Source organism: Sceloporus undulatus, chromosome 9 (assembly GCF_019175285.1).
Source record: "Sceloporus undulatus isolate JIND9_A2432 ecotype Alabama chromosome 9, SceUnd_v1.1, whole genome shotgun sequence".
Taxonomy (NCBI): Eukaryota; Metazoa; Chordata; class Lepidosauria; order Squamata; family Phrynosomatidae; genus Sceloporus; species Sceloporus undulatus.
The window spans coordinates 24929471-24955333 of record NC_056530.1 but is presented as its reverse complement, the minus strand read 5'-3'; the positions used below and the strand labels follow the sequence as shown (position 1 = coordinate 24955333).

Genomic DNA, 25863 nt, shown 5'->3' with positions numbered 1-25863 from the left:
GGTGCCGTTGATCAGCCATTGGGCCAGCTGTGGCCGCAGCCCTGTAGTCAGTGGCCCCAAACCTACTGGGCAGCTTTAGCTGAGCCCTGACTCTCAGCTTCACGCAGCCCTTGGCAACGAGAGTAATAGGGGTGACAGAATGAAACTTCCCAATCTGTTGGTCAGTCTTCCAAGGGCATTTGAAGAAAATGTTGCACAATCCCCCCGCTCCGAATCTCCAGGGCAGGGCCTGTTAATGAGGAACATGGAGCCTCAGGTGGCAGAAGATGGAGGACAAAGGTGATGGTGGAAGGCAGCGTCTGTGTTGGAGGAGACAGTGGGTCTGATCTGGGCTTTAGTTTGGATTTGAAAGGAGTGCTCTAAAGTTCTGAATGCTATTCCCCCTCCAGTAGGTCAGTGCCTTTAAAGTTTGGAGTAAATCCTGGGGTTCATTTGCCATCCCTCATTCCCGGATGCCACTACCCACCACAGATGGCATTGCCTGGGTATGGCCAAGGACCCTGTCCGCGTGGCAGTCTGTAGGTGTGGTTTGGCAGCTGCCGTCCCATTCAGCCCCAAAGAGGAAGCAGAGGCTGAGAAGGTGACATCTTGTCCTCTCTTGGACCAGCTTGGACTTTCTCCAATAGGCGGGAATGGGAGGCCATTTTCTTCTGTCCCACTGAATCTCTGTTTGAAGAAGCCACTGAAATATGAGTCAAATCCAACATGGCCCCATCCTGAGTTTCTTGGCTGCATGGGAGCCTGACAGAACTGTGGAAAACAGTGTTTCTATTAAATGGAGAGATACTTGTGGATCAGCATAGGCAAGGAGAGGACAAGCTCCTCAATACTGGCAATTGTGTCTTGTGTGTGTGATTCATATGAATTGTGTTTGAGTCAGCCGTCATGGGCACATGTTGGAAGCACACATTGCATGATGAAGTGTGTGGATTTTCATGAACCCCTGCAAGCTGTGGTAGTGGGTTGTGCTGCCGGCAAACAATTTATGCAGCTGCTTCACTGCAGGGTTTTTGGTACACACAGGGCCTTTTGCAACTGGTGCCTATGGTCCACAGCAGAAGTTGGCACCAGTGGAAGAAGGGGTTGCGTGAATGAATGCTGCTCAAGGCTGCGCTCTGCAGAAAATAGAAGCCAGTGCCTCACTTTGGACTACCTGGCAGTCCCTCGTCAGCAGAGATTGTGGTGAGTTAGCTTGGACCACTGTGTTACTGCCCCTGTGTACAAACTCTGGCAGCCCAAATGTGAGCCCTGTGGCAGAGGGACCATGGGCTGGGTCTCCTTGTCCAACCTGTGCTGACATGGGGATTGGGCGCCCTTTCCAGGTGCGTCCGTTGCTGCTGGGAAGCCGTCTTGAGCACCTGAGGGGCTGTGGGGAAGCAGTCTGCGCCTCCTGACATTGCAGGGCAGCTGTTGGATTGCTGTGGGGTTAGATATGGACAGGTTTTTCTGGGAGAGTTGTATTTGAATTGTGGTGTAGGGACTCGGCCTGTGTGTGTGTGTGGTCTTTGCGAATCTGGCACCAGCCCATCTTTTAATTTTTCATTGTCGCCATCGAACATCTTGTTGCTCTTCTGATTTGCATTCATAACCAATCCTGTTCTATATGTATCCCAGCAAAAGAGTGTTCAAATGTACAGCAAAACATTGGAGCAGGCTTCATGTGGGGGAGCTCACATTTATTCATTTAAAGTATTTTGTCTATCCCCTGCCAGCCCACAAGGACCCTGAAGTCATGCGCAAGAAATAAACGCATATAAAACCCTGCAGAGATTATTAAACAAACCTTTAAAAATACATTAAAACATTCTTTTAAAACCTTCAAAAACAGTTCAAAACCAATCCTTAAATATGACTTGAAGGACAAAGGATTCAACCCAAGTAGTTTGGAGCATCAAAGGCTGTGGGCTATTTTGGCTGCTGGTTGGAAGGCCAAAGGGATGGAGCCGGGCAAACCTCATTTGGCAGGGAGTTCCACAGTCAGCCTGGTGCTATGGAGAAAGCCCTGTTGCCTGTATTTACCAACCTGAGTGTTGGGAAATGCAACAGGAGACATCAGATTCTGGGCAGGCTCAAAATATGTGTGCCAACATATAAAAAAACAGCGGCTTTAACTGACATGGGCAATGGAAGGAAAAGTGGTCCAAATTGGGAGCTCCCCAAAGGGGAAGAGGCAGGGGAGTCCATTGACTGGGCCCAGAGGAAGGAGGAGCTGGCTAGCATTCATCGCCATTAAGAGACAATGAAGGTGGCTATGGGCTACTCAGCCAAATTGGAACTACCCCTCCTGGAATCACCTGAAATGGTGAATGATTGTATTATTCATACAAGTATGCAGAAGTGAACCAAGGAATTGACTGGGAGACCATTTCCAAGACTGGTTTTTGGAGCGGGGTGGGCTTTGTTGTTTCCTGCAAAATGGCTGCTTGCGTAGACCTTCAGGAATCTTGAATAGCCATGTTTTCTATGACTGGAGCAAGGGTTTTGGGGGGGGGGGGGGGGGGGGGGGGCGGGGCCCCCACAAAAGCGGGGGGGGGGGGGGGCTTGTGGTTTACAGGACACACACAGCCTTTTGGAGGTACTTTGCCCACGGAAATGGCCTCCGTCTGCACTCATTTTGCATCGCACTTCCAAACCTGTCACAAAACTATTTATTAAGATCAGTATACTAAAGCATAAGTTACTTTTTTAAAGGATACCAGCTCACAGAATCCCCCCCAGTTAGCATTGCCAGTGTCTTCATGTTGGCTGGGGAATTCCTGGAATTATCACACACACACACACGCATCTCAGCCATTGGGGCAAAATAAACAAGGTTTGTTTTGTTGTTTAGTTATTCAATTAAAACATTTGTATCCTGAGCCTTTCCATCATTACTAGACCCTTGAGGCAGTTTACCAAAATCAAGCCAGTCTACTGTGAAATCCCATAAAAGCACAACTAAAACGAACAATTTGTCACCAGAGGGAAAACATCATTTATCAAAACTCTGGGCAAAAAAGCCTTTTTCTAATTCCTATCTCGATGGATATTTCTGAGGAGGGCATTGTACAGTGAAGAAGTCACTGTGGTGAAGGTCCTATCCCCATTGACCATGCTAGCTGGGGATTCTGGGAGTTGCAGTCCAAAAAAGTAACTCATTGCAAAAGCTGCCTGCTGCTTCATGTCTGAGGTTGGGCATAGCCAGAACAGGGCTTTTAGAGACAATCTTATGGAGAAAACACTGAAAACATGGGCAGGAGCTCTCCCGATGCTAAAGGCTGGCAGAAAGGGATTGCATTAGAGGAACTTTGGGCTCTCTTCCCACTCTTGCTTCCACAATTCCTGGTGCTATGGCTGGTCTGTTAAAAGTCTGTGGCTGAATCTCTAAGATTAAGGGGGTCTTACCCCCCACCCCCACCCCTGGAACTAGAAATGCGAATGTGGTCCATCTGTTTGCTTGCTTAAGGATGTGTGGGGCAGGATTGTCCCAGTGAGAAGGGAGAAAGGAAGGAGGGAGCGTATATGGCAAGAAGAGGTGGAAGCACAGAACTGGATGCGGGGCCTGGACATTTTCGTGGCGTCAAATAAAAGAACACCTCTGTTCTGGATTCTTTTAACTTTTAAGTCCTGCTGATTTCATTTCACCCACAGCCAAGTCTGTGTGCCTGGGTAGTATGTATAACTTACTGTTTCTGGACCTGAGGACAGGAATGTGAAGCTGGCAAAGGATGTGTGTGTGTGTGTGTGTGTGTGTGCGCACGCACGCATAGACATAGAAGCAAGCACATGGGGGTTGTAGCCCAAGCCCCACCTTTTCTGAGCTCTGGTGAAGCTCCTGCTCAGTGTGTGGACCGTGTGGGGTGACCATGAACCAGTGGCTGGCCTCAGCTCAGTTGTTGTTGTAGTCTTATCACCACATCCCGCTCCTTTTAAAGGAAGGGGCAGGATGCCATCAAGGGTGGCGGATGGAGGAAGGGGCACTGAGGTCGTCAGTGAACTTCTTGCAGGTGCCAATGCTTACCAGGTATGCCCAGGCCACTAGTTTTGCTTTTGTTTTTTAAACAGAAGGCATTTGTGCCTAAAAACCTAGTCAGCAGCTAATATTTCAATACAAAACTAAAGGGTCAGATTTTGAGTTAAGCTTTTTTGATGTCAGCAGGGGCTGGATGGGAAGCGTCAAGGGTCAGTTTAAGCTTCCGGGTCACCACTCGGTTTCCTCCTAGCTCAGAACCTCAGCATCTGTACTTGGCCCAGAGCTCCAGAAAGGCTATGCTGGCTGCAGGATTCTGGGAACTGCAATCCAAAAATGGAATTTCCCTCAAGCTTTGTCCAAAGTCCCATTATTAGATAGTTGGATTTGGGAAGCTTTCAGGCTGGCATGTTGGGAGTGGAAGGGGCATTTTGTAGGATGTTGAGAAAGGTCCCCCTTTGTCTCCCCAGGAGAAGGTGGATTGGAAACTGGGATCCCTGAGTAAATCATGGGAGGGTTTGCTCTAAATCCACAAAGGGCTTTGATTCCTTTGTTTAATAGTAGCAGGAACAAAACCCTCATTCCCAAATTCACAGTTAGCATCCATCATCTTTAAGAACTCAAATGGAAATGTCTGTCTGTCTGGTGCTCTTGGTATTGATTGTCTTGGTCCCCATTCTCTTTGCTCAGCTTTCGAGGTTTGGTCAAAACAAAGTGAACCCTGACTTCTGTCAGTACCCCTTCTAGACGACAGTGTGTTATTCAAGATGATGCTGGATTCCCGTGTGAAGGTGGTGCAGCGCCTCACTTAATCCCATTTCCCTTACACAACGAGGTTAGGCCATGCGGGTCCCCATAGCTCTTGCATATAGGAGAGGAGTGATGGAGGGGGAGAGTGGAAGAAAGAAGGAAAAAGAGTAGAAAGAGACAAGAAGAAAAGAAATGGCACAGAGCAGGGAAGGACCGGGCTGAGTTTTAGTGAGTGATTACATTATATGCGCTCTCCCTCGCTCTCGCTCTCCCCTCATCATCATTTAATGAGGTCGGAAGTGGAGCTGCTTAATGAACTTTAACAGGGTTTTAATTACTGGCAGCTCAGAGCCCGCTCTGCAAGGACGAAGCTTGGCCGCCCGCCTGCCATAGTGATGGGGGTGCCAGTTCCCGGAGAGCCTCAGGAAGAAGGCTGGCCAGAGGAGGGAAGTTGGGGCTGGGGGTGGGTGGGAGTGGGCCCCATCCACCCCACTGCCCCTTCCCTCCCTCCCTTGCCTTGCCAGTCTGCAGCTGTGCTGCTGGGCAGCTTGGGCATCTCCAGGGGAGGGCAGAGGACAGTTTGGGGGAGGCCGGCCTGTGGCTGCACAGGCCTTGGCCAGAGGAAATGGCCACTCCTAGCAGGCCCGCAGAGAGGGTGAACAGGTAGACCTTTCTTTCCCCAGCATGGAGGCAAGAGTGGGACAGAGTCTCCAATGGTCCTCTCTCTCTCTGCTGTTGTTGCAGTGTGTGTATGTGTGAACCATGCACCCCCTCTAGCCCCCTTTTTGCACCCCCCTAGTGTCTGTCAGTCTCCCCAGCCCCAATCCTTTCTTTTTGGTGCAGCCCGTTGAGGGAGGCAAAGCTGGCTCCCTGGTCCTCCATCTGTGTTGTTTGAGGCAGGAGCGCAAAGGCTGGTGGGGGAAAAAAAGATGGCAGCCTTGGCGTGAGCAGGGCACGGAAGGTCTCCTCCTTTAGCCAGAGGCGGGGAGGTCTTTTGTCCCTATAGCTTCAGCTCTCCACAGACTTGGGGTACCTGAATGTTTGTGGTTTATGTGCTCTAGGCAGCGTGCTGAGAGGTTGACATCCTAGTGGTTAGAGCTGAGGCACAATGTCTTCCTTTGCAGAGAGGCGTTTGGAGTCTCCCTGCTCTGGCAGGTTGGGAGAAGGGGGAGATAGGGCTACCCGCTTTGTTAAAGGAGGGGGCTTGGCCGTGACCCCCCCGACCCTACTCCCGACCCCCTGAGGGCGCAGCGTCCCCACCTCGCAGCATGGCTCCTAACAGCCGACGCGGGCCTGACGGACAGGTCTGGCAATCGGGCAAATTGTATGTGTGTATGTGTTTGGGTGTGTGAGTGTGTGGGGATCAGGAGGCCCAGTCAGCAGAAGCTCGGGAGGGCCACTGCTTTGGCCATTCCATGTTGGGTCCTTCTGGCTTTGCACAGAGGCTCCTGGCCGTAGGTGTACACAGTTGAGGTGAGCAAAGGCTTTGGCAGGATCTCAGGGCAAAAGCAGGCACAGGTGGATGGACGGACAGACAGATGGACCGACCATGAGGGTGAGGTTGTGCCCTCAGACTCACCCATTCTCCCAATCTGAGCCCTCATACAAAATGACACAGAGATGGATTTTGGTAGGTGTGTTGGGGGGACGAATGTGCGGGAGTGAGCTGTAGAGTTAGGGTTCATCAGCATCTGCCTCAGGTGGCAGATTTCAGGTGCCATCAAAGGTACTATCATGGCAGACAGAGAAACTGGGCAACTGGGGCTATGCCCCCCTCCCCCCCAGTGAATCCAGTTGAAATAAAGTATAAAACTTAAGAGCCGGACACCATAGAGCTCCCCTTTGTTTCAATGACAAAGTCCCCTTTCCTATGGGTTGTGGCCCCATATCAGTGTCCTCAAGGGGACCCTGTGGGTTTCCCACTTTGTGGAGGGGAGACCAAGTTGAGGGGGGCTGAGAACCCCAGTAGGAGAGTAGCTGATGCAAGGACTCCCTGCCCTCAAAGAGGATGACCCAAGGCCCCCCTCTCTCCATTTCCGGCTGTATTTTACCCCAGCGACCCTGCGCCTGAGGAAGTGAGGTGCAATATAGAAGGCAAAAGGAAATTGGGCATGGCATTATGGCCATTTGAGTTGCAAGGTAGTGGATGGTAGGACTGTATTAGAGGAGTTTCATTGACAGTGCTGTGCCCCAAGATCTGCTGCTAAAGGCCAGTTGGAAGTATTTACATATGTATATTGTCTTGGTTTCACAGTCTCCCTTCTCCTGGCGTTTTGGACCATGAATGATTCGGACTCTATCCAAAAACCCAGGAACTGTTGAAACTTGTGGCTTCTTTGGAGCATACTGTCACCTTTTGCAATTGGACTCCTGTGATCTTATCTCTGGTGACTCATTCAGGTGTATTGTCAATCTGACGACAACGATGATGAAGATATTTATATCCCGCCTATGGCCTGGCATACAGTAAAGTCAATGTGAACAGTTGAGAATAACTTAAAGCCATAAAAATAATTTAGAGGCTTGAAGGGCATTAATCCATTTAACACTTGCAACAGGACAGTTTAAAAGCAGTTAGTACAAATTAAAACTACTCACACGTGCAAATCTGGATGACGTTTGCCACACACATACACATAGAGGTGCATGCTTTGCTTCCTCCACAACAGTCCTGAGAGGTGGGCTGTTCCATTTCACAGAGCGAAAGAGAGGCGCAGGCAGGGTGACCCCCATGGCAGGTGTGGGGTTAGGACCCAAGCCCTCAAGAGGGAGGAGGCTGCCTCTGCCCATCCAGCACGGCCATTTTGATGGCAAAGCTCTCTGGGAGAGAGGTGTCAAGCTAGGTGTGTGTGTGTGTGTGTGTGTTTGCATGGAGTGGGTGGCTGAAAGCAGGGCAAGACTGAACACTGTCACAAATAGCAGCATGGCTGTGACACACTGCCGTGGGGACTGTACTGGGTGCAGAGGTGGTGAACTGGCCTTGGCCCCCCAAAAAGGACTGGATCGGCCTTGGACAAGCCCCGGGCTCTGGGCCTAACCTGCCCTGCAGGGTTGTTGTGAGGACAAAGATGAGCCAACAGGGCAAGGCAGAGGAAGAGGTGGCAGGCCGGGCCGTATTTGCTGAGGGGGAAGATTTCAATGGAAGCTGGGCTAAGGAGGATGGATGGGAGCAGTGGGGCATGGCTGGAATTTGGAGAGGGATGTTTGTGTTTGTGATGAACAAGGGGCAAGAAAGAGGAGCAGGTCTTGCTGAAGCAGAGGGAGGAGGGCAAGAGTGAGCAGACATGGAGGGTCCCAAGGAAAGCAAAGTGGGGAGAAGTTCTGGGGCAGAAGGGGCTGAGAGAAAGGAGGCGCGAGGGGGGGCTAGCAGACTGGCCTGGGCCTGGGCTTTCCCCAAAGCCAGGGGGCTGCTGTTCCCCCAGAGGAAACCTGGAGTGTAGTTGCAGAGATGCCTAGCGGGTGCTTCTGGAGGAGGAAGATTTGCCTTTATGGCCCTCTGGAAGGAAGGGGCCATTAGAAATTAAGCAACCAGCTCTTTGCTGCCATTTAATAGCAGCCTGACACTCAGCAAAGGAGGGACTGGAGAGGGATGGTCAGCCTCTCCTTCAGCTGTGGAGGCCGGCCCTATTGCCTTCCTGTCCTTGAGCTTGACCCTTGCCCCAAGGCCATGCAGTCTCCCAGGACCAGACCCAGACCCTCACTCCTTGGCCATGGGGTCTCTCTCCCTTTCTCTTCCCGTGGGCTAGTCCTTGGTCTTGGTTTTGGCATGGCGCTGAAGACTATTCCTCACTGTCCAGCCCTGTGCACTTGTGGGTCTACCCTGGGGAAGGAAAGGGAGGGATTGGGACTTTCAGCTCCATCTGTGTTGCTGTTTTGTTGGAGGGGTTGCCGGTCAGTGGCTGGCTGTTCTTGGGGGCTGGGGAGAGGGGCCTGGGTGCTTTCTTGCTCCTCTGCTCCGGGTGTTAATTTAATGCCGGGGGTGGGCAGAGGGGAAAGCAGTCCAGCTGTTCCCCCAGGTTTTGCTGCTGTTATTGCTTTTTAAAAAAATATTATTACTATTATAGCTTTGGCCAGGCGTGCTGAGAGCTGCGAAATCGTGACAGAGAGAGAGAGAGAGAGAAAGACTAGACAGGGTGGGGATGTCACCTGCCCCCCCCATCCCAACCTCTCTGCCTCCCTCCCCCCAAGTCTGCTGCAACGCAGAAACCAGGGAATGGAATAGGAAAGAAAATGAAATGCGTCTGAAGCGAGGAGAAGGGAGAAATGGTCGGGTGGAAAAGGTGGGGGGCGGGGAGGGCGCATGTGAGAGAGAGAGAGAGAGAGGCCTGGCCCTGCTGCCATCGCTCGGAGCCCCCTCTCCCCCTGCACAGTATCGATCGGCAGCCGTGGCTCGAAACCATTTTCATTGTCAGGCGCTTGGCCTGACGGATGCTGCCCCCCCCCCACAAAGCACAGCCGCTGGGGGATGGGAGCAGGATGCTGCGGCTTGGGGGCTGGTTCCCCACGCCCCATCATATTAATCCTATTTATCATCCCTCCTTCAGTTTTATCCCTCCAAAATAATATCTCATGGCAAATTCCAGTGTCCCCCACTCCTCTGTCCCTCTCCCCCTCCCCACCTTCCTGCCCTCTTTCTTTCACCATCCCTTTCTTTTTTGTGTACTTCCTTCAGGAGGTCCATTGTTCATTGAAAGCTTCCCCCCCTCCCAATATATACACATGCACACACACACCCTGGCTGCCCACCCGCCCCACATCACTCATTTCTCAGCTTCCCCTTATCATGGGGGGCATGCTCCAGATCCCTTAACGTGGATTAGTTACCCCTTAACACACATTAAGCGTCTCCCTGTACTTGCATCCAGGGCTCTGATAAAGCCGCAAAGAGGATGGGATTTCTTTACAACCCCAATTACTCCCCCCCCCATGTTCCTTGCCCAATCTACACTTCCGAGTTGAATGTGATGCTTGTCAGTATTGGGGGGATTGTGAATACTGAAGCAGCATCTGGGGAATAAATCCTAATGAATGAATCTGAGGTCAAGACTGAGGAAGGAAAAAGATCTGGTGTACATTACTGATGTGCCAAAGCGCCGATCTGTGCTGTCCACATATTCATGTGATAGAATTAGATGTAGTGTGATGGTCAGTTGGTCATGTTGGGCCAGGCACCCTAAAATTCAGGTGCCAGATTGTAGCGTGTGCCTTGCGCTGGGCTGACGGAGCTTTTGAGAAAAGGCTTTGTGAAACACTGGAGGTGAAGGTTTGCTAAGAAGTGAATTTGGGGACCGGAGTGGAAGGAAAAGGAAAACACTCAAGCGCAGAATTGTCCATCAGGCGCCAACAGCAGTGGGAGCCCTTGGCGTCCTCTGGCCGCTCTCTCACCACCCTCGGCCTCGAGGCAACAGAAGGAGGGCTGAGAGCCACCATTTCCTGCTTGATGTGGTTAAGCCTGGACAGGTTGGAAAGTCACGGCGTGATTGTTCCAGCGTGTCTCCAAATAGAACTCTCCCCAGTCCACAAAACAGTTCTTCCAGGCGTGGGCTCACTGTTGTCAGTTGCAACGTGTGTTGAAATAATTCCACACCTTCACTCGCTGCCGTTGTGGTAGAGCCGACTCCTCGGCTTGGCTTCTCACATCACAGGGAAATAGAAAACAGTTGTGTGAATCTGTTCTGATGTGTACTTTTCCACATGTAGGCACATGACGCCCTGTCACCCTCTTTCCTCCTTCTTCATGACAGCCCACCTGTGTGCTCATCTGTCTGCATCCAGCATCATGTGCACCCATTTGCTTCTGGCTCCACTCATCCAGCCTTACATGAATACAATCTTCAGGTCACATACTTTGTGCCTTGTAATTTATTTATTTTGGGGAATGGATTTGCACCCTTTCCTCCCACTGATGCATATCATTAAAACACACTTTAGTACACTACCTGGCAAACATTCTCAGTTACACAAAGCACAGGTGTATATGACTCTCTTTCGCTCTCTTTCTCTGCCTTTCGCATGCTTGCCTCTGTCCAGTTTGATGGCTCTTTAATGACAGAAGAGACAGTAGTAAATTTCCAATTGCCTTCATTTGTTCAGACAACAAAAGATCTGTGCTTCCTTCACGCATTCACACATGCTGTGTTCGCACTGCCTTTTGTGGCCATTTTAATGCTGACCGAAATAAATGCTCACGCTCTTCAGAGCCCTTGTTTGTAGTGGAGGGGGTGCTTCCTGCATCCTGAGATTATGGGGAACCCTCCCCACAAGTGGGCTTACTCCACAAGTAAGCGCACCAATAGCACACGGATTGCTCTTTGAGCCGCAATACTCCACACCTTTCAAAACAAGGGCGGACGTCTTGTGCGGATGGATGCCACATCGCGACCTGACCAAGAGCAGAGGAGGCAGCTGAGGAAGAAAGAAGTCTCACTGCAGCGTAGGAGATTTTGTGTTGCTCTCTGCTCTGTGTGGCATTTGCTCCGCATCTTGTGGCCACCGTTGTCCCTGTGGCCTTGGCAGGTGGCTGCTTTGGGTGTCCCAGCACCAGAGCTTAGAAGCAAGGAGTTTGAGGGAAGGTAGTTGCCTCCTTCTGGTACGGTGGAGCAATGGGAGCACAAAGTAATGGGCGCAATGGGTGTTGTCTTCCTCAGTCCCTTTGCTGGGCTTTTCCAGGCATCCTCATAAATGCTGTGACAGGAATGTTTCACCTTCTGTGCCTTTCGCTTCCCAATCCTAAGGTTTTCTTTTTCAAAAGAGGAGCGATGAAACGAAACCAGGAATGTTTCAATCAGCACAAAAGGTCACTTATCCAACATGATTGTGAGTGACAGAAATGAATTTGTGTTAGAAAAACTAACTTTCCAGGCTCTGCCTCTGACTTACATGTTTGTTTTCTGAAATGGGTGCTGGAACTCTTGAGTTGGAAGAACATGTGCTCTGAAATCCCAAATGATCCCAAAAGATGTGGCTGTTTGTTTGGTGGTGCAGGAAAAGGGCACTTTGCCCATGCTCAGAAGAACTGGGCTCTAGCCTTGCACCCGGATGGCAGAACAGGTGTGCCGAGGCTCCGCTCCGATTAGCGTCGGCTGCCTCCTTCCCCAGCTCCGTCAGAGATGCAGACGCTTCCCTGTGGAAGCAGCAGCGATTATTTATTATTCCTACGGTGCTTAAAATCAACGGAACGCCGCGCAAAAATTGAAATAGAGCCACGTCTTCGTCTGAACACTTACAGGGTAATTATTGAGAAGAGACAGGAGGGAAAAGGAGCCGAGAGGGAGATGCGGAGAAACGAAACGTGTCATTTATATAATGGAGGCAGCAAGGAGATGGCTCCTTCCTTTCTTCACTCTTTTAATGTCATTTATTTAAATAGTATTAAGAAAAAGAACCAGAAAAAATATTAAGGAAGAGAAAGAGGAGTAAGTATTTTAAAAGACAGAGGAGAGGATCGAGGAGAAGAGGAAGGCGTCCCAGAAGTGGTAAAAAGCAAGAAAGGGTAGCAGAGAGTAGTAACTCCCTCCTTGGCTTCAGGTCTTCCTGGAAACTCTTCCCAGGGCTGCTGGATCTGCTCTTTCTAGCTGTCTGGTGCAGAGGAGATGGAGCTCCTGAGAAAAAGAGGCTCCACCGCTGGCCAGCCCTGCGCAGCCCAAGGCCTTCTGGGTGTGTTAGACTGCCGTGCCTACAAGCCCCAGCCAATTGTTGCCCAGGGAAATGGGAGTTGTAGTCCACTGCATCTATTCTAGAGGGTGTCAGGTAGGCAAAGGGGCAGCTCTGGCACCTTGAAATCATGGATGTGCTTTGGATGCCCAGAGCGTTTGGGGCGGATATATGGGAGCAAGGTCAGTTTATGCAGGTTTTGGAAACTACGTAGTTGCAGTTTGGAACCTGTTCTGTACAAAAACCACATGTGGCTTTTTTTTTCACATTTTCAGTGCAGGACACAGCCTTTTCTTTGCAGAAAATGCTGTTTTTTGTGCATAAAGCCCATCTGTCAATTTCATACAGAATAATTCCCAAATGGTGACAATTCTGATCAGTCCAGGAATCTTCCTCTTTTGGTATCCGGCACTTTAGAAGCACGTTTTCCAACCATTTCTGAATGTTTTAATAATTCTTTGCATCCTCTCTCTCTCTCTCTCTGTATGAAGATGTCACAAATGCAAGGGAGACAGGAGGGGATGATGGGACAGGACAGAGCAAGGCCAGAATGGGAGCCATCCTTTCTGGTGGGTTCACACATTCTGCGATACAAACATGGATATCTCCAGGGAGGGAGGCGATCACACCAAGGACGATTCAGCAATAATTGCGGCAATGAAAGCTAATGCAACAGTAGCGCTATACCACTCAATATTTTCCCACAGTCACGCAATCACATGATTATTGTGACATTACCATATAATATCGTGATCACATGAATGAATTGTTAGTACATTGGAATTGATCGTTTTGCGCATGTGCCATTTCAGCACTATGGCACCTGTCTTGAAATGATGTTTCCGTCCCGCACAGAATAAAAGACCACAAAATAAAATGTATTACTTCACCACATTGTTTTAATCCAGTGTAAAGAAAATTGTGCCCCACCCCTCAGAAGAAGACTGAAATCCATTGCAAAACTGATCCTGGCAAAGAGAACAGATTGCTTCCTTTCCAATGCATTCTGCGTATCCCTTTTTGCCTCTGCAATAGTGCAAATGAAGCGCAATTAACTTTCTCACTCTCACAGTTGTGCTTCTTTCGCACTATTGTAGAGCCATTCACTGGACTTCCCTGTAAATGGTTTGTTGCTGGAGCGTTTTTGGTTCTTCCCGGGAGAAGTCCTGGATAAGCACAACATTGTCTGAAAATCTTCTGTGCAATTGCGCGATTTAGCCAGGCTTATGCCCTTTCCTTCCCCCCTTTTCCCTCCGTCTGATGATCTCCCCAGTCTCTTCCTTGCCTGTTCTATGCTGGATCATTGGAAATCCTCAGCAAACTCAGTTGGGGGGGGGGGGGGGGGGGCTCTGAGATTTCCAGCCTGTTTTCGCAATGGTGAAATACAGAAACTTGCAGTTTTGAAAGGATAGAGTCTGAGATTCTCTGAATGCTGATTTTTGTGCTTGCACTCTCTGCAGATATTTTGCACTGATGCAGAACACAGGCAACTTTGCCTTGCCTGAAATTGGAGCACATTCACACCATCTGAGGCTTGGTTTTCCATGGCAAAGTCTTGGCTCTTCCTCACCGGTCGAAAGCAGCACAAAGTCTCCCATTAGAGCACTTGGGTTTGACAGTCTTTTGCCAGCTGTTGCCTCTGCTTCCTTCCACTCCTTCGGGTTCTTCTTTTAGTGCGAGTGGGGGACTGTTTGTAGGGACTTCTTGGGTTTGCACTAGGGTTTTAAAAAACTGGAATGTGGTTTGCTGAGGTGGTGATGGTTAGCCTTAGCTATGGTTAAGCTTTTCCTTGTAAATAGTTTGCAAAGATGGCTTGTTTGGGTTAACCAAAGTTAAAATGAATTAACACAGTTTAGGGTTCAGTTGGCACACTGAATAATGTTTGACCTAAGATGGAATCAGAAGAGAAATTCCAAAACTCTTTACAGCTGTTGTGAATGAGGCAGGTGGGAACATGGTGGACGGAGCAAAACTGTGGGTCACTCTCATTGTGCTAGACCCATAGCCTGGTATAGGGGCAGGGATCTTGTGTCTCTGTTGTGGATGCAACTCACATCATCCCTGAGCATTGACCACGGGGATTGCAGACTAGCAGCATCTGGAGGACTGAGGTTCATGGACCCCTGTATGGCAGAAGGTCCAAGCCTGGCTGGAGAACAGAGTGGCCACGGAAGCCTCTCCTGAAGGATCATTTGAAACAAGCCTGTGTTCCTGTGCAAAATCCAATATTTGGAGGACCTTAATAAATGTGATCTCTCTGGGGGGCTTTTGCATCTTCACAGACTGAAGAGCCATCTGAAGCCTGGAGGTTTTTGGAGGTTTCTCCTCAGATGAAAAGTCTTTGGAGTTCTGAGGAAAGCTAGACGTTTTGACTCAGCTAACAAAACTCTTTGTGTGTTTTTGCCCATCTCTTCACTGAAGAGCTAGTCTTGGATGAGGGTGCAGTTGGAGTTTTGTACCCCAGCTCCCAGGGGCCCTGCTGTGTGGGAGATTCCAGGAGCTGTAGTCCAAACGTGGCTTTGCCAAGGCTTGGGCACAGCCCATAAGGCGCCCCTGTGCCCATGCATGTGGAAGGAGCCATTCCAGGGAAGGGAAGAGATCAGAGCCAGCCCCAGAGCCCCCCTGCCTGCCGCCCCCCCCCCCCCCCCCCCCCTCAGGCCCACTCCCCCTTGGTAGCCCCCCAACTGCCTGCTGCTCCCTGCTCCCCCTCCTGCCCTGCTCCTTGCTCCCCTGGGAGCACACTCTAATAATGTATTTGATCGACTGGCGGCCGCGGACAAGCGATTATTGTCTTGTAGGGAGTCAAAAGTATTGATCGGGGGAGAAATATGAGCAGCGCGATGGAGCCGGCGCGTCACATACAATAACCACAGCCCCGGGGGAGCGTCCGCGACACCGGCCGTCTCCTCTCATTACCGCCCGCCTCAGCCAGCCACGGGGACAGGGAGACAGGGACCGGGCCGGGCGGCTCCGTTCTTGCCCCTCGACGCTGACCCCCTACCCACAGGTTCCTCACACACAGCACTGGCAGGAGGAGTGGGGCAGTGGGGCTGGCTTCTTAAGGAGTCTCCCCATCACCACCAGCACCAGCCCCCCAGCTCTGCTCATGTCTTGCAATCTCAACCTGTGGCTCCCCTCTGGATGGCTCCTGATGAACCAAAAGCAGTCCCAGGGCTCAGAGTGGTCTGTTGCCTGCCATGCTTCTGATCTGGACGTCTGGGGCCCAAACTTCCAGCAGCAATGAAATGATGTGGGTGACGTACCCTTCCCATGCTCTGAGGCACCTTGAGCCTCGGAGCTAAACATTGCGTTGAAGGGAGGATCCCATTCCCCTACTGGTCCACACCTCACCGCTTGGGCCTTTAACTTTCCTTCTCATGAACGGAGCATGCGGGCAGGCCTTGCTACAAAGGCTGAGTTTAAAAATTAATCCAAGAACTGTCTCTGCCGAGAACTGGACCCTGGCTCTCTCTGGGTCTCTCGGACCAGAGGCAGCAGCCATTCAGCTCAACAGGACCCAACTGTTCAGGACTTGGTTACTAAATTCTTATTTTTACTTTAAAACACAAAAACCAAACCCTGCTCCTCAAATCACACCAGAATTAATCTGGTCAGGAGCAATCCAGCATTTAAAACTTTACAAAACTGTTCTTGTGGAGTCTGCTGTTCACAGCAACCCTGTGAGGCAAAGTGTCGTTATTGCTCCCAGTTCCAGCTCTCAAGCTGCTGGGACTTTATTAAACCAAGTGTGTAAAATATAAAGATTGGCCTTGTATGGAATCTGTCCAGCCCAGAATTGGGGGCTTGGACACAGTTCTTTTCAGGGCTTGCCACCTTGAAAGCATTCAGCTGGAGATGCTGAGCCTGGAAGGTGGCCTGTTCTATTGGCAGGTGCTCAGCTTTTCACTGAAGGGTCTCCTTACCTGTTTAGGTAGAGTGTGTGAGCGTGGGTAGCCTCTGCCGCCATCTCTTTGTTGGCACCCATAACCTCATGCATGACAGCAGGTTGGACTGGATGATCCTTGTGGTTCCTTTGGACTCCAGTGTGCAAGAGCTTGTGGCTGACCTTGGCTGTGTGTACACTCATGCCCCACTCAGGGCTTGTGGCATTATGTGGCTTCGTTTTGCATTTGGCAAATGAATTATCTCAAGTCCAGCTGCAGAGATCCCTAATGATCTGTTCTGTTGACTACCTTATAGTTGGAGAGTTGCATTCCCTTCTCTGCCTCCCTGTGTGTCCATGTGGCATGTTGGAAGTGAACATGAGTGTGATTGCTTCCAGCCCAAAGGTGGTGTTGTTTCTGGGCCACAGGTGAGTGCAAGAATTGGTGGCACTCTGCCTCCCCCCAGTGGCAAGCATGCAGAAATGCGGCTCTGGCCGCTCCAAGGGCCATTCAAAAGCCGCCGGTCATCACTGGGTGCTTCTGGACGGGCATTTCTTGTGCCAGCTGCCCAGCTTCATTCTCTGAATTTTACAGGGGGCCCGGATGACACCCTTCCCCATTGGCAGTCTGCCCTACTGTTTGCTTCTTGAATCTTCTTTCTTACCAGAGAAAATCCATAAAGTGGGGAGAAAGGGAAGGAGAGGGACATTATTTTATGACACTACTGTATTTAATGGGATTTGAGCATCCATGGATTTTGGTATCCATCATGGGGAGGTGGTCCTAGAACCAAACCCCAGTAGATACCAAGGCCCCACTGAACTCAGCTGTTGTGCAAGTGAAGTAATACCAGTGGTCTTTTGAGCAAGAGCAGGGAGAGAGACCTGCAGGGCCTCCAGGTGGACTGGCTCCTCCAGACTGGAGTTCCAGGCTCCAAGGTCTGTACTTTGGGCAGAGGAATAGAGATTGTGGTTTCATGCTTTCCACTGACTAGGGACAGGACTGACGGTCCCATTCATGTTTGAATAACTGGCTTGCCATGCAGTGCAATAATGGGCTTACCATACCTTTGCGCTCAAGCTCAGGTATGGGGCACAGAAGCCTCTGGTGTGTGCCTGTGTGGGTCCCTTGCAGAGTGCCTGCACTGGGCACCTAGGAGGAGCGTGTGTGCTAAAAAGACAAGGGTGGGCACATGCGGGCACAAAGGGCAAGGGAACTTGCTACCTTCCGCACATGTATTTGTTGTATGCCAGTCCTTGCAGTGTTGTTGGCTCTCCCCGCCTGCATGTAAGCGCACACACACACACATGCACCCTGCCATGGCTCCTTCCTCCCAGCTGCTTCCTGCCACATTCACTGCTCTTGCTTCTGCAGCGCTGGGGACTCCCCCAGACCAGCCCCAAAGACAGAGGCCCTTCCGTGTCCTGCCAGCTGTCCTTCCCCTCTTTGGAGCACACATCTCCTGTCAGCCGCAGACACAGACAGGGCCCTCCACCTCCTTTGCCTCCTCTGCCCTTTCCCTTCCACCAGACAGAGCCTAGCCATGGTGAACTCGGGCCTCTGGGCAACAGGTAAGCAGCCACGGCTGTGCCCACCCAGCTCTGTGGCTTTCCTTCCTGGGGGGCTTCCCTTTTGTTTCAGAGTAATCCTAATTGCTGGGGGTCGTTTTGTGCACATCTTTGGCTGGAGGATGATGTTCTCTGGTAGAGCAAAGGCACTGCTGGCCTTGGCCATCATGCTCCATCCCCTGGCCTCCTTTGGTTTTGTCAGTTGTCTGGGGCTGCTCCTGTAGCTCTGCAAATGCCATGGGGCAGAAGTAGTGAGACCTACACCACAAATGGCTCTCACACCTTGCACCTTTGAAAAGAAAGCCTGGCTGTCTCTGGGCTCTGTCTTGTGGAGCTCAATGCAAAGGTGATGGGAATAGAGGGCAATTGTGGGACGAAGGAAATTCCATGGATGAAGGATAATGGCGCGTTGGGGAAGCCGCCAAAACCCAGCTACCTCCACCAGGGAGGAGAGTATTTTGAGAAGTACTGAAGGGGGGAGGCACACCTGTGCCAAAGAGCTGCCTGCCAGGCAGAGATCCAAGGGAAGGCTTTTCTCACCAAGACATGGCTGAGCCAGGGAGCCACCCACCGATGAACCTGTCATTCAGCTGTGAACATAAGTTCCTTAGTTAGAAGAGTGTCTCAGGGCTGCCTGCTTTTCAGCTCCCCGCTGCAGCAGCTGTGGCAATGCCAGTAGCTCACTATGTGAGCCATGTTTGTTTGCTTTCTCTTAACTGTTTCCCTTCTCCATTCCAGCAGATCAGGGCATCCAGTCAAGGGAAGGAATCGTGCAGCCCTCCAGATGTTGCTGGATGGCAACTCCCAGCATCCCTCACCATTGGCAATGCTGGCTGGAGTCTGCTGGGAGCTGCAGTCCAACAACATCTGGAGGAAGCATGTAGCATCCCCATCCTTGAGCCAAAGAGCAGGAGGTAGGCATGAAGGAGCGGCATGGTTGTGCCGCAGCTCTAGTTGGCTGAGAGGCTCCCCTGGAGCTGGTTTCAATTTGGCCGGACAGGGGGGCAAACACATGTCAAGGCTTCTTGTGGGGCCCTGGACTTCACACAGCTGCCCAGCCTGCTCTTTTCTGCCATCTCCCCACCCCTACCCCAGTTTGGGGTCTTTTTTTGGCTGTCCTTGCAATCCTATGATGCCCCTGGACAGAGGATTTCAGTTGCTCAGGGCTGACCAGATGCAAAGGCAGGTAAGGGTCCTGTATCTTTTAGTCTTAAGAGGAGAATATTTTGCAGGTCCAGCTCGAAATGCAAGTGTGTGTGTGTGTGTGTGTTTATGCATGCTTTTCTTTGAAACCGTTGATGGACATAGGAGCCCAGCCTTTGTTTGTGTCTGGCCAGGGATGTACCTTTGGGGGAGCCACTGGCCCCCAACAAGGATTCTTAAACAGACCCCCCCCCCATATAATTCCCCCTTCAATCCCCACATTTCTTGCATGGCAGAGAGTGAGACGCTGCAAATGGTTCACACTGAGGACTCTTACATTTGAAGTTACTGCAATGCTAGAAATTCTGGGACTGAAGGAAAATGCCATGGGGGGGGGATTCTTAAGCGGGGCCAAATGCCCTCATTTTGGGCCTCTTCCAGGTAGCTGCAGCCCACCGTTGGCCATCCTTGGGCCCCAGGTCACTCTGCCTCTGAGGCCCATTGAGTAAGAAGAAGGCAGAAGAACTGGGGCCGGTGGCTCTGCTGGTGATGGGGGGCAGGGAAGGAGCCCTCCCCAGAGCTGCCAAATGGTTTCTGGGCATCTGTTTTTAGCTGGGCTTTCAGTAAACTGGAAGCTGTTTTTAAAATGTCTAAAAATGTGAAAGGGAAGCAGAAGTGAAAGCCAGCAAAAGGGTGACCAACATTTTGGAGTGCGGGGGAGGGAAGAAGGAGGTGGCTGAGAAACCAGTGCTTCGGGTCTTGCTAAGGGCCCCCCACCCCCAAAAGACCACCTCCTGCGCCTTGGAGAAAAGAAAGCTGTGCTTCTCTCAGGGAAGAGAGAAGACCCCCAGGTTTGGCTTTGCCAATTCACTGTTGGTTGCTTTCAAGTTGGCTCTGACTTATTCTGCCCCTTGAAATGAGAGACTTCCAAGAGCCCCCATCATCCACTGCCCTTCTCAGGCCTTGCCAACTCAGGGCAGCCACTGGGGTTCCAGATGGAGTCCATCCGCCTTCTTCTTTCCCTCTGCTTTAGCTAGCATTATCATTTTTTCCAGTGAGTCATGTTGTCTCATGATGTCCCCAAGGCACAATAGCCTCAGTTTGGCCATTTGGCTTATAGGGGAGATCAGGGGGATTGGTTGCATTTGTGTGGTTGCCAGTTGCTTTCTTTCCTTCTTCTCTCACCAATGACTTGTGTGTCTTGAAGAGGTGTGCCTGGTTTAGCCCATTAGAGAACAGAAGCACCGTGAGGAGGACAGTGGTCCTGCCTGAGCTCTTTTCCTATCTGATGTTTCAAGATCTGGGTGTCTTGTTGGAGGAAAGGGAAAGGAAGAAGACGAGGGCAGCGGTCAGTGGACCAGGTGGGTCTCCCAGCCTGTTTCAAGCGTGTGTGGAAAGACTAAGCGGACGGTCAGCTTGCACAGGGAAGACAGAGCTTTGCTCACTACGGATTGCAAGGGGCCACTTGGTTCCTCAGCAGCTTGGATGGTTTCAGGCCTGGAGAGATCAAGTTTGTCCTCATTTGTCCTCTGATGCAAGGACGAACCATATCCATAGTTTTCTCCGCACTATGGTTGAAAGCAAATATTTCAGTTCAATTGTCGCCCGGTGTTTGGAGATCCCAAAGTGTTCTGGGAAATTTTTCTATGCAGAAATAGATGTAGGCTTTCTCTGGAAAGTTTGAGCTGTTTTGTGCAAAAACATGATCATTTTTCCTCTTCTTCTTCTGCAACCGTCTCCAGCTTCTAGATCTAGAAGCACACATGCAGAGTGTGTTTACTCAAAGATGTGTTTCTTGAAAATGTTTTGGTACAAAAAACCCTCTTTATTTCACTCAGAAACACCGTTCCTGGAACCACACATTTTTCTGTGTGCAAAAATTATGGTTATTTTGTTCAAAACCCCCCCTGCAAAGCAGTGCTTTCATACAACCCCCCACAAGTTATTTCCTGAAACACTTTGTGATGTTCACATCCCCAGCAAAAATGACACAGGATTCTGGCTTGCGTATTTATTCTTCCAGGCCAGATCCCAAGTATTGGGAAATCTATATTTCTTTTTGTCACAAATTAATAACAGGGGATATGCTATCTGTAACAAATACCCCCAGCCCCATATTCACACCCAATATGTGGAAAAATAAAGATCCTCCTTTCTCTTTGGAGGAACATGCAACCGCATGTTCTCCCTTGATGAGAAAAGTCACAGTGGGGTGAATTTGAACCTTGGCGGGGCAGCTGAGCCCCATTCTGCAACTTCCAGGGCAGACATTTCTAGTGCGCTGGTCCCATTTCACCTGCCTTGGCTGCATCATCCTGGGTTTGGGGTCTGATGAGGCACTAGAGCTCTCTGGATGAAAAGTCTTAAGCACTCCTCCCCAGGCTACTAATAGGATGATGGAGCCCCGGCAGTAGCTGAAGTGGAATCATAGCTCTACAGTGGTGGGACATGACAGGGACCCTAGCAGAGGTACATCCTCAAACAGTCCCAAGGACCAATTTGCAGCAATTAACTAATTGCAGAGTGTGTGAAGAAGGTCCAAATCAGGTGGGATGGTGGCAACTCCTTTCGTTTTCAATTAATGCTGTTACTCTTTGTCTGGCTTGTCCTCCCATGTAAGAAGAGATCATGATTGTCCCTTTCTCCCCCTGCAAAAGAACCCAAAGATTTCTGGGTAGTTGTTTGATTTGCGTTTGGACATCAAGGAAGCCCTTTGGGGAAATGTTCTGCACAGAAACACATCTGTGTTTTTTGCTGAGCAAACCCCACCCTTTTTTGGGACAGAAAATGTAGGGAGGTGGTGGGGGTGATGCAGAAAACGCACCTGTATTTCTGCGCAAATGAATTGCTCTGGAAGGTTGAATGAGGAAGGATCTGAGTCCCACCGGCTCAGTCCCTCTCCATGGTATCAGGAAACCTTTGTTTTGGGCCAGGGAATGAATGCCAGTGGAGATTCTTCTAATCTCTGCCTTATACCCAGACCCTCTCCATGGAGAAGGATTGTGGCAGGGCTCCGTTTTTTAGAGGCTGAGGAGTGGAGAATGGTCCTTCTCCTGGGCCTCCCAAGGTCTTCCCTGACCACCAGGCTACTCTTCAGGTGCCTCCTTTCCATCTCAATGCATGGCTGAAGAAGGGGAGAGAATGGAGGAATGGCAACCCACCAAGAGGAGCAGGAGGGAGGCCTCTGCACTCCCAGACCCTTTCCCCCTTTCTAAAATGGATCCCTTCTCCCCTACTTTCCAAGTCAAGGGAGGAACTGCCTTGTTTAAAGTGCATGGAACTGCCCCTCATGCCTACCTTGGGGTCAGGTGAGTTGAATGGGGGCAATGTGGCCAGAAACTGGGGACAGAGAAAGCGAGCGAGAGAGAGAGAGAGACAGACGGCCTGAGAAAAACAGAACTTGGTTTCCTCCAACAACACTGAAGCTGTTGCTGGCATGACCGTCACTGTTCTAAATATATCTGAGGTACTTCTTCAACCGTCAGGGCTAGAATCATTCTTGCTGGGTTTTTAGTGACATTTTTGCTGTCAAAATCATGCACTGGATAATGCCTCCTTCTGTGCTCTCCCAGGAGTTTGTAAAACCGAGTGCCTCCTCATCCATCCCTCTTGTTCTCCTTCTGTCTATCTACCCATCCAGCTCTCAACCACCCATTTGTGGTTGTTGTTGCAGTGATGTGGATTATCACTATGAAATGTGATGGCAATGCCTTGGGAGCTGAGCAGAGTCAGCCCTGGCTAGTCCCTGGATGGGAGACCGCCAGGGAACCCCAGGTGCTGGAGGCTCTGTTCCAGAGGAAGGAAGTGGCAGAACCACCTCTGAGGATTCCTTGTTCGTGAAATTCATGGGGTTGCCATAAGCTGACAGGTGACTTGGAAGCATATTCATGGGCAAACTGACACTCCCAGGATTCCCTTGGATGGCAGTTGACCTGGAACCAGAGGGCTCTAACTGCACAGAATGAAGGGAACCCTGGTAAGGACTCGGGTGGGAGCCACATACAACAGGAGAGTATTGGGGCCTCCAGCAAAGTCTAGGGAAGAGCCCTGTTTGTATCCCTGGCAGGAGCCACTGCCATTGCCAGTCAGAGTTGGCAGCAGTGGGCTCTTGGGCCAAAGGGCTGGCTCAGGGCTGGGGAAAGAGTCCCACCTGATACCTGGTGAAGGGCTGAGGCAGCTACATCTGGTCCGAGTTGGGAGTTGTGAACAGAGGGACCCCGAAAGCACCTCGCTATGCTCCCCTCGAGTCCCATGCATCCGTCTTGGTCCCCTGCTTGAGGGGAGGCTGGTTTCACTTTGGTTGTGAATTGACCCTTCAGAAGGCTCCTCTTCTTTGTGACAGGCTGGAATGGCAAAGGTGGAACAGAGGGTCACATGCGCCACACAGGGATATGACTATCGAGCACCAGAACCTTCTCTCAAGAGTCGAATTTCAATAATCAATCATTAGTTTTGGTTTTTTAAAAGGATGAAGCCATTCCTTTTACTGTTGGAGACAATTGACAGGAGTTAGAAGATGTCCAGGCAGTAGCTTGCCCTTTTGCTCATGAAAAATCAAACAGGGCAGAGCTTAGAGGTAGTGCTTTTCTGGGGCATGGCCAGTGGTCTGCTGTCTAGGATGCTCTGGGTATCCAAAAGTGTAACTTTGATTGTAGGGGAATGTAATAGAGTTATGTAACTTTGAACCTCTGGTGCCCCCCCCCCCATGCCTTTGAGATTCATGCCACCAATTTCTGCCCCTGCTCTTGAGCAAACCTTTTCCATCTGGCTCAATGGATGCCCCTCTGTTTCTCTCCCCTTTTCTTTTTTCTCCCAGAAGTAAGAATGTCTAAGTCCCTGGAGCTGGAGAAGGCACGGCTGGAGCTGCAAGAGGAGCACACAGGTAGCAGCATCGCCTTCTGGCATCAACTAGCGCTTTTGTGGTGTGCTCTCATTTTTCTTGCCTCTATAGCTACAACTCATGGCATAAAAGAGAATACGCTGCCCTGTGCAAAAAGAAGATACATGTACAACACATCAGGCGCTTGAAAGTAAAACTCATGTCATAAAAATATGTTATAATGTAGAAATAAGTATGGCTATTATATACTAAATAGAATAGATTGGTTATCAGAAAAAAACTAATCAGTTAAAAATATCCTTTATGAAGTGGCATCTTGCTTCTTTAACACAAACCACCAACATTATGTCTGTTGTTTTTAGCATTGCCCATAAGCAAGGGTTTTAAGCTGAAATATGTTGTGCAAACCTTGGTCCCATTCAGAGCTCACAGTAAGCAGAGTTTGCTGAGCGTTCAGGTTTATTATGGTCAGAGCACAGAAAGTTACTTTTGGCAGCTCCATCTCCCAGCTCTAGAGCCAAAAGGAACTTTGTGGTTCAGGGCTGAAGTCCTGCCAACTGCTGTGCGGAGCAGAGACCATTACAAGGACTTGGAAGCAGAGAAGGGGAAGAAACAGGACAGGTTCATCAGGCTTGGATGGGTCTCTGGGACTCCTGTGGGGTGAGGGATGTGGGTTTGGGGAGGGGGTTCGGAACAACTCCAAGCAGGGGCTCTTTAGATCTGCTTTTTAAGGCTGCTTTGTAATGAGTTTGTCTTTGGTTCTAGATGCAGAAAGAAATGGACCTGACACAAACCACCAGGTGAGAAGGCTGGGCAGAAGCCAGAGGTATCCTGGGGGGCAGAGCAGTGGGGCATCCCCTCAGCCTGCCCAGCCTCCTCATTCCCTCCCTCCCTTTGTTCCTCACAGACCCAGCAGAGCAAACCTTCTCCATTCTCACCATCCCCAACCAGCACCGGCACCAAGGTAAGAGCCAGTCTCCTTTCCCTCTCCTCCCTTTCCATCCCCTTGCTCCTCAGCTGGGGTCTATCAGAGGCCCCATTTCTCTTCCACATTGGAAGGACCATCTTCCACATGGGGGGAGACCTTCTCTCCCACAAATGGCAGGGCCAGCCAATCTCATCTGCAGCACTCTTAGCAGGCAAGAGCAAGGCAGCCCCATCTGATGGCAGACTCTGCATTGGGACTGGGGAGCTGAATCTGGACCTGCTGGCTCCCTTGCCTCTCTGAGGAGCATCTTGCCTGTGTTCCCCACTCTTGGAATCAACTTCTAGGGTGGGAAAGGGCTCTTGCAAAGAGGGGGGAACAGGTTCCCCATTAATGCTTGCCAGTGATAGGGGCCAGCCACAGCCTTCTCTGAAAGGATGCCTTTCTGCACTTGACCTCCAGGTATTCCCAGGGGAGTCCATAGCTGTCATCTATGGGGGGCTGGGGGGTAAGGCAGTACCCTCTCTCTGTGGCTCTCTTGCGGAGTCAGGAGGAGAGGAGATGGGAAAGGGGAGGTCAAGTGGCTGATGAGAGAATCAGCCAGGAAAGGTCCTTCTGCTTTCCCTGTGCCTCTGAGGCCCCTCCTGTCACAAGCTCTTCTTGTAACACGGGTGGCTTGGTGATCATTAGATGGAAGCAAAGCTGATGGAGGCACTGGCTATGTTCCTGAGCAGCCCTTACTGCCAGGGGAAGGGATCTGGTACCAGCAGGCGTACCCAAGGCCATCAAAGCCCATGCCCAGGGACATACTGCTCCATTCTGGGGCCCTCTTGATGATTTAGATGGCATTGCTGCTAAAATTAGGTCCCTGGTGAACCATGGGAACTGATGGCCAAAACATCTGGAAAGAAACAGCTTGGAAGCGTCTGCCCAGAAGGAAGCCAGTTCTTTCCTCGCTCCAGGTGTTGTCCTCACAGCATCCGAAGGGGCACTGAGGCTGGGAGGGAATGGTCCAAGTGGAGACAGCAATTGGAATTCAGCTCCACCCAGTCCTGTTTTGATGCTAGCTGCTGGCCTGGTGGTAGGCCTGCTAGCAAATAATAATAATAATAATAATAATAATAATAATAATAATAATAATAATAATAATA

General features: G+C 50.6%; 1 protein-coding gene across 4 annotated transcripts in view; it reads left to right on the top strand.

Moving 5' to 3' along the window:
• Positions 1-25863, top strand: part of POU2F2 (POU class 2 homeobox 2) — a 75561-nt gene that overhangs the window by 34841 nt on the left and 14857 nt on the right. For 2 of the 4 annotated variants that reach the window (XM_042440650.1, XM_042440653.1), the window contains exons 3-5: positions 23764-23829; positions 24553-24587; positions 24695-24751. In XM_042440650.1, coding sequence (XP_042296584.1) covers positions 23764-23829; positions 24553-24587; positions 24695-24751 — 158 coding nt within the window. Of the gene's footprint in view, positions 1-1168; positions 1183-17718; positions 17808-23763; positions 23830-24552; positions 24588-24694; positions 24752-25863 lie in introns of those variants that run through there. The other 2 variants (XM_042440652.1, XM_042440651.1) reach the window with 2 other exon arrangements.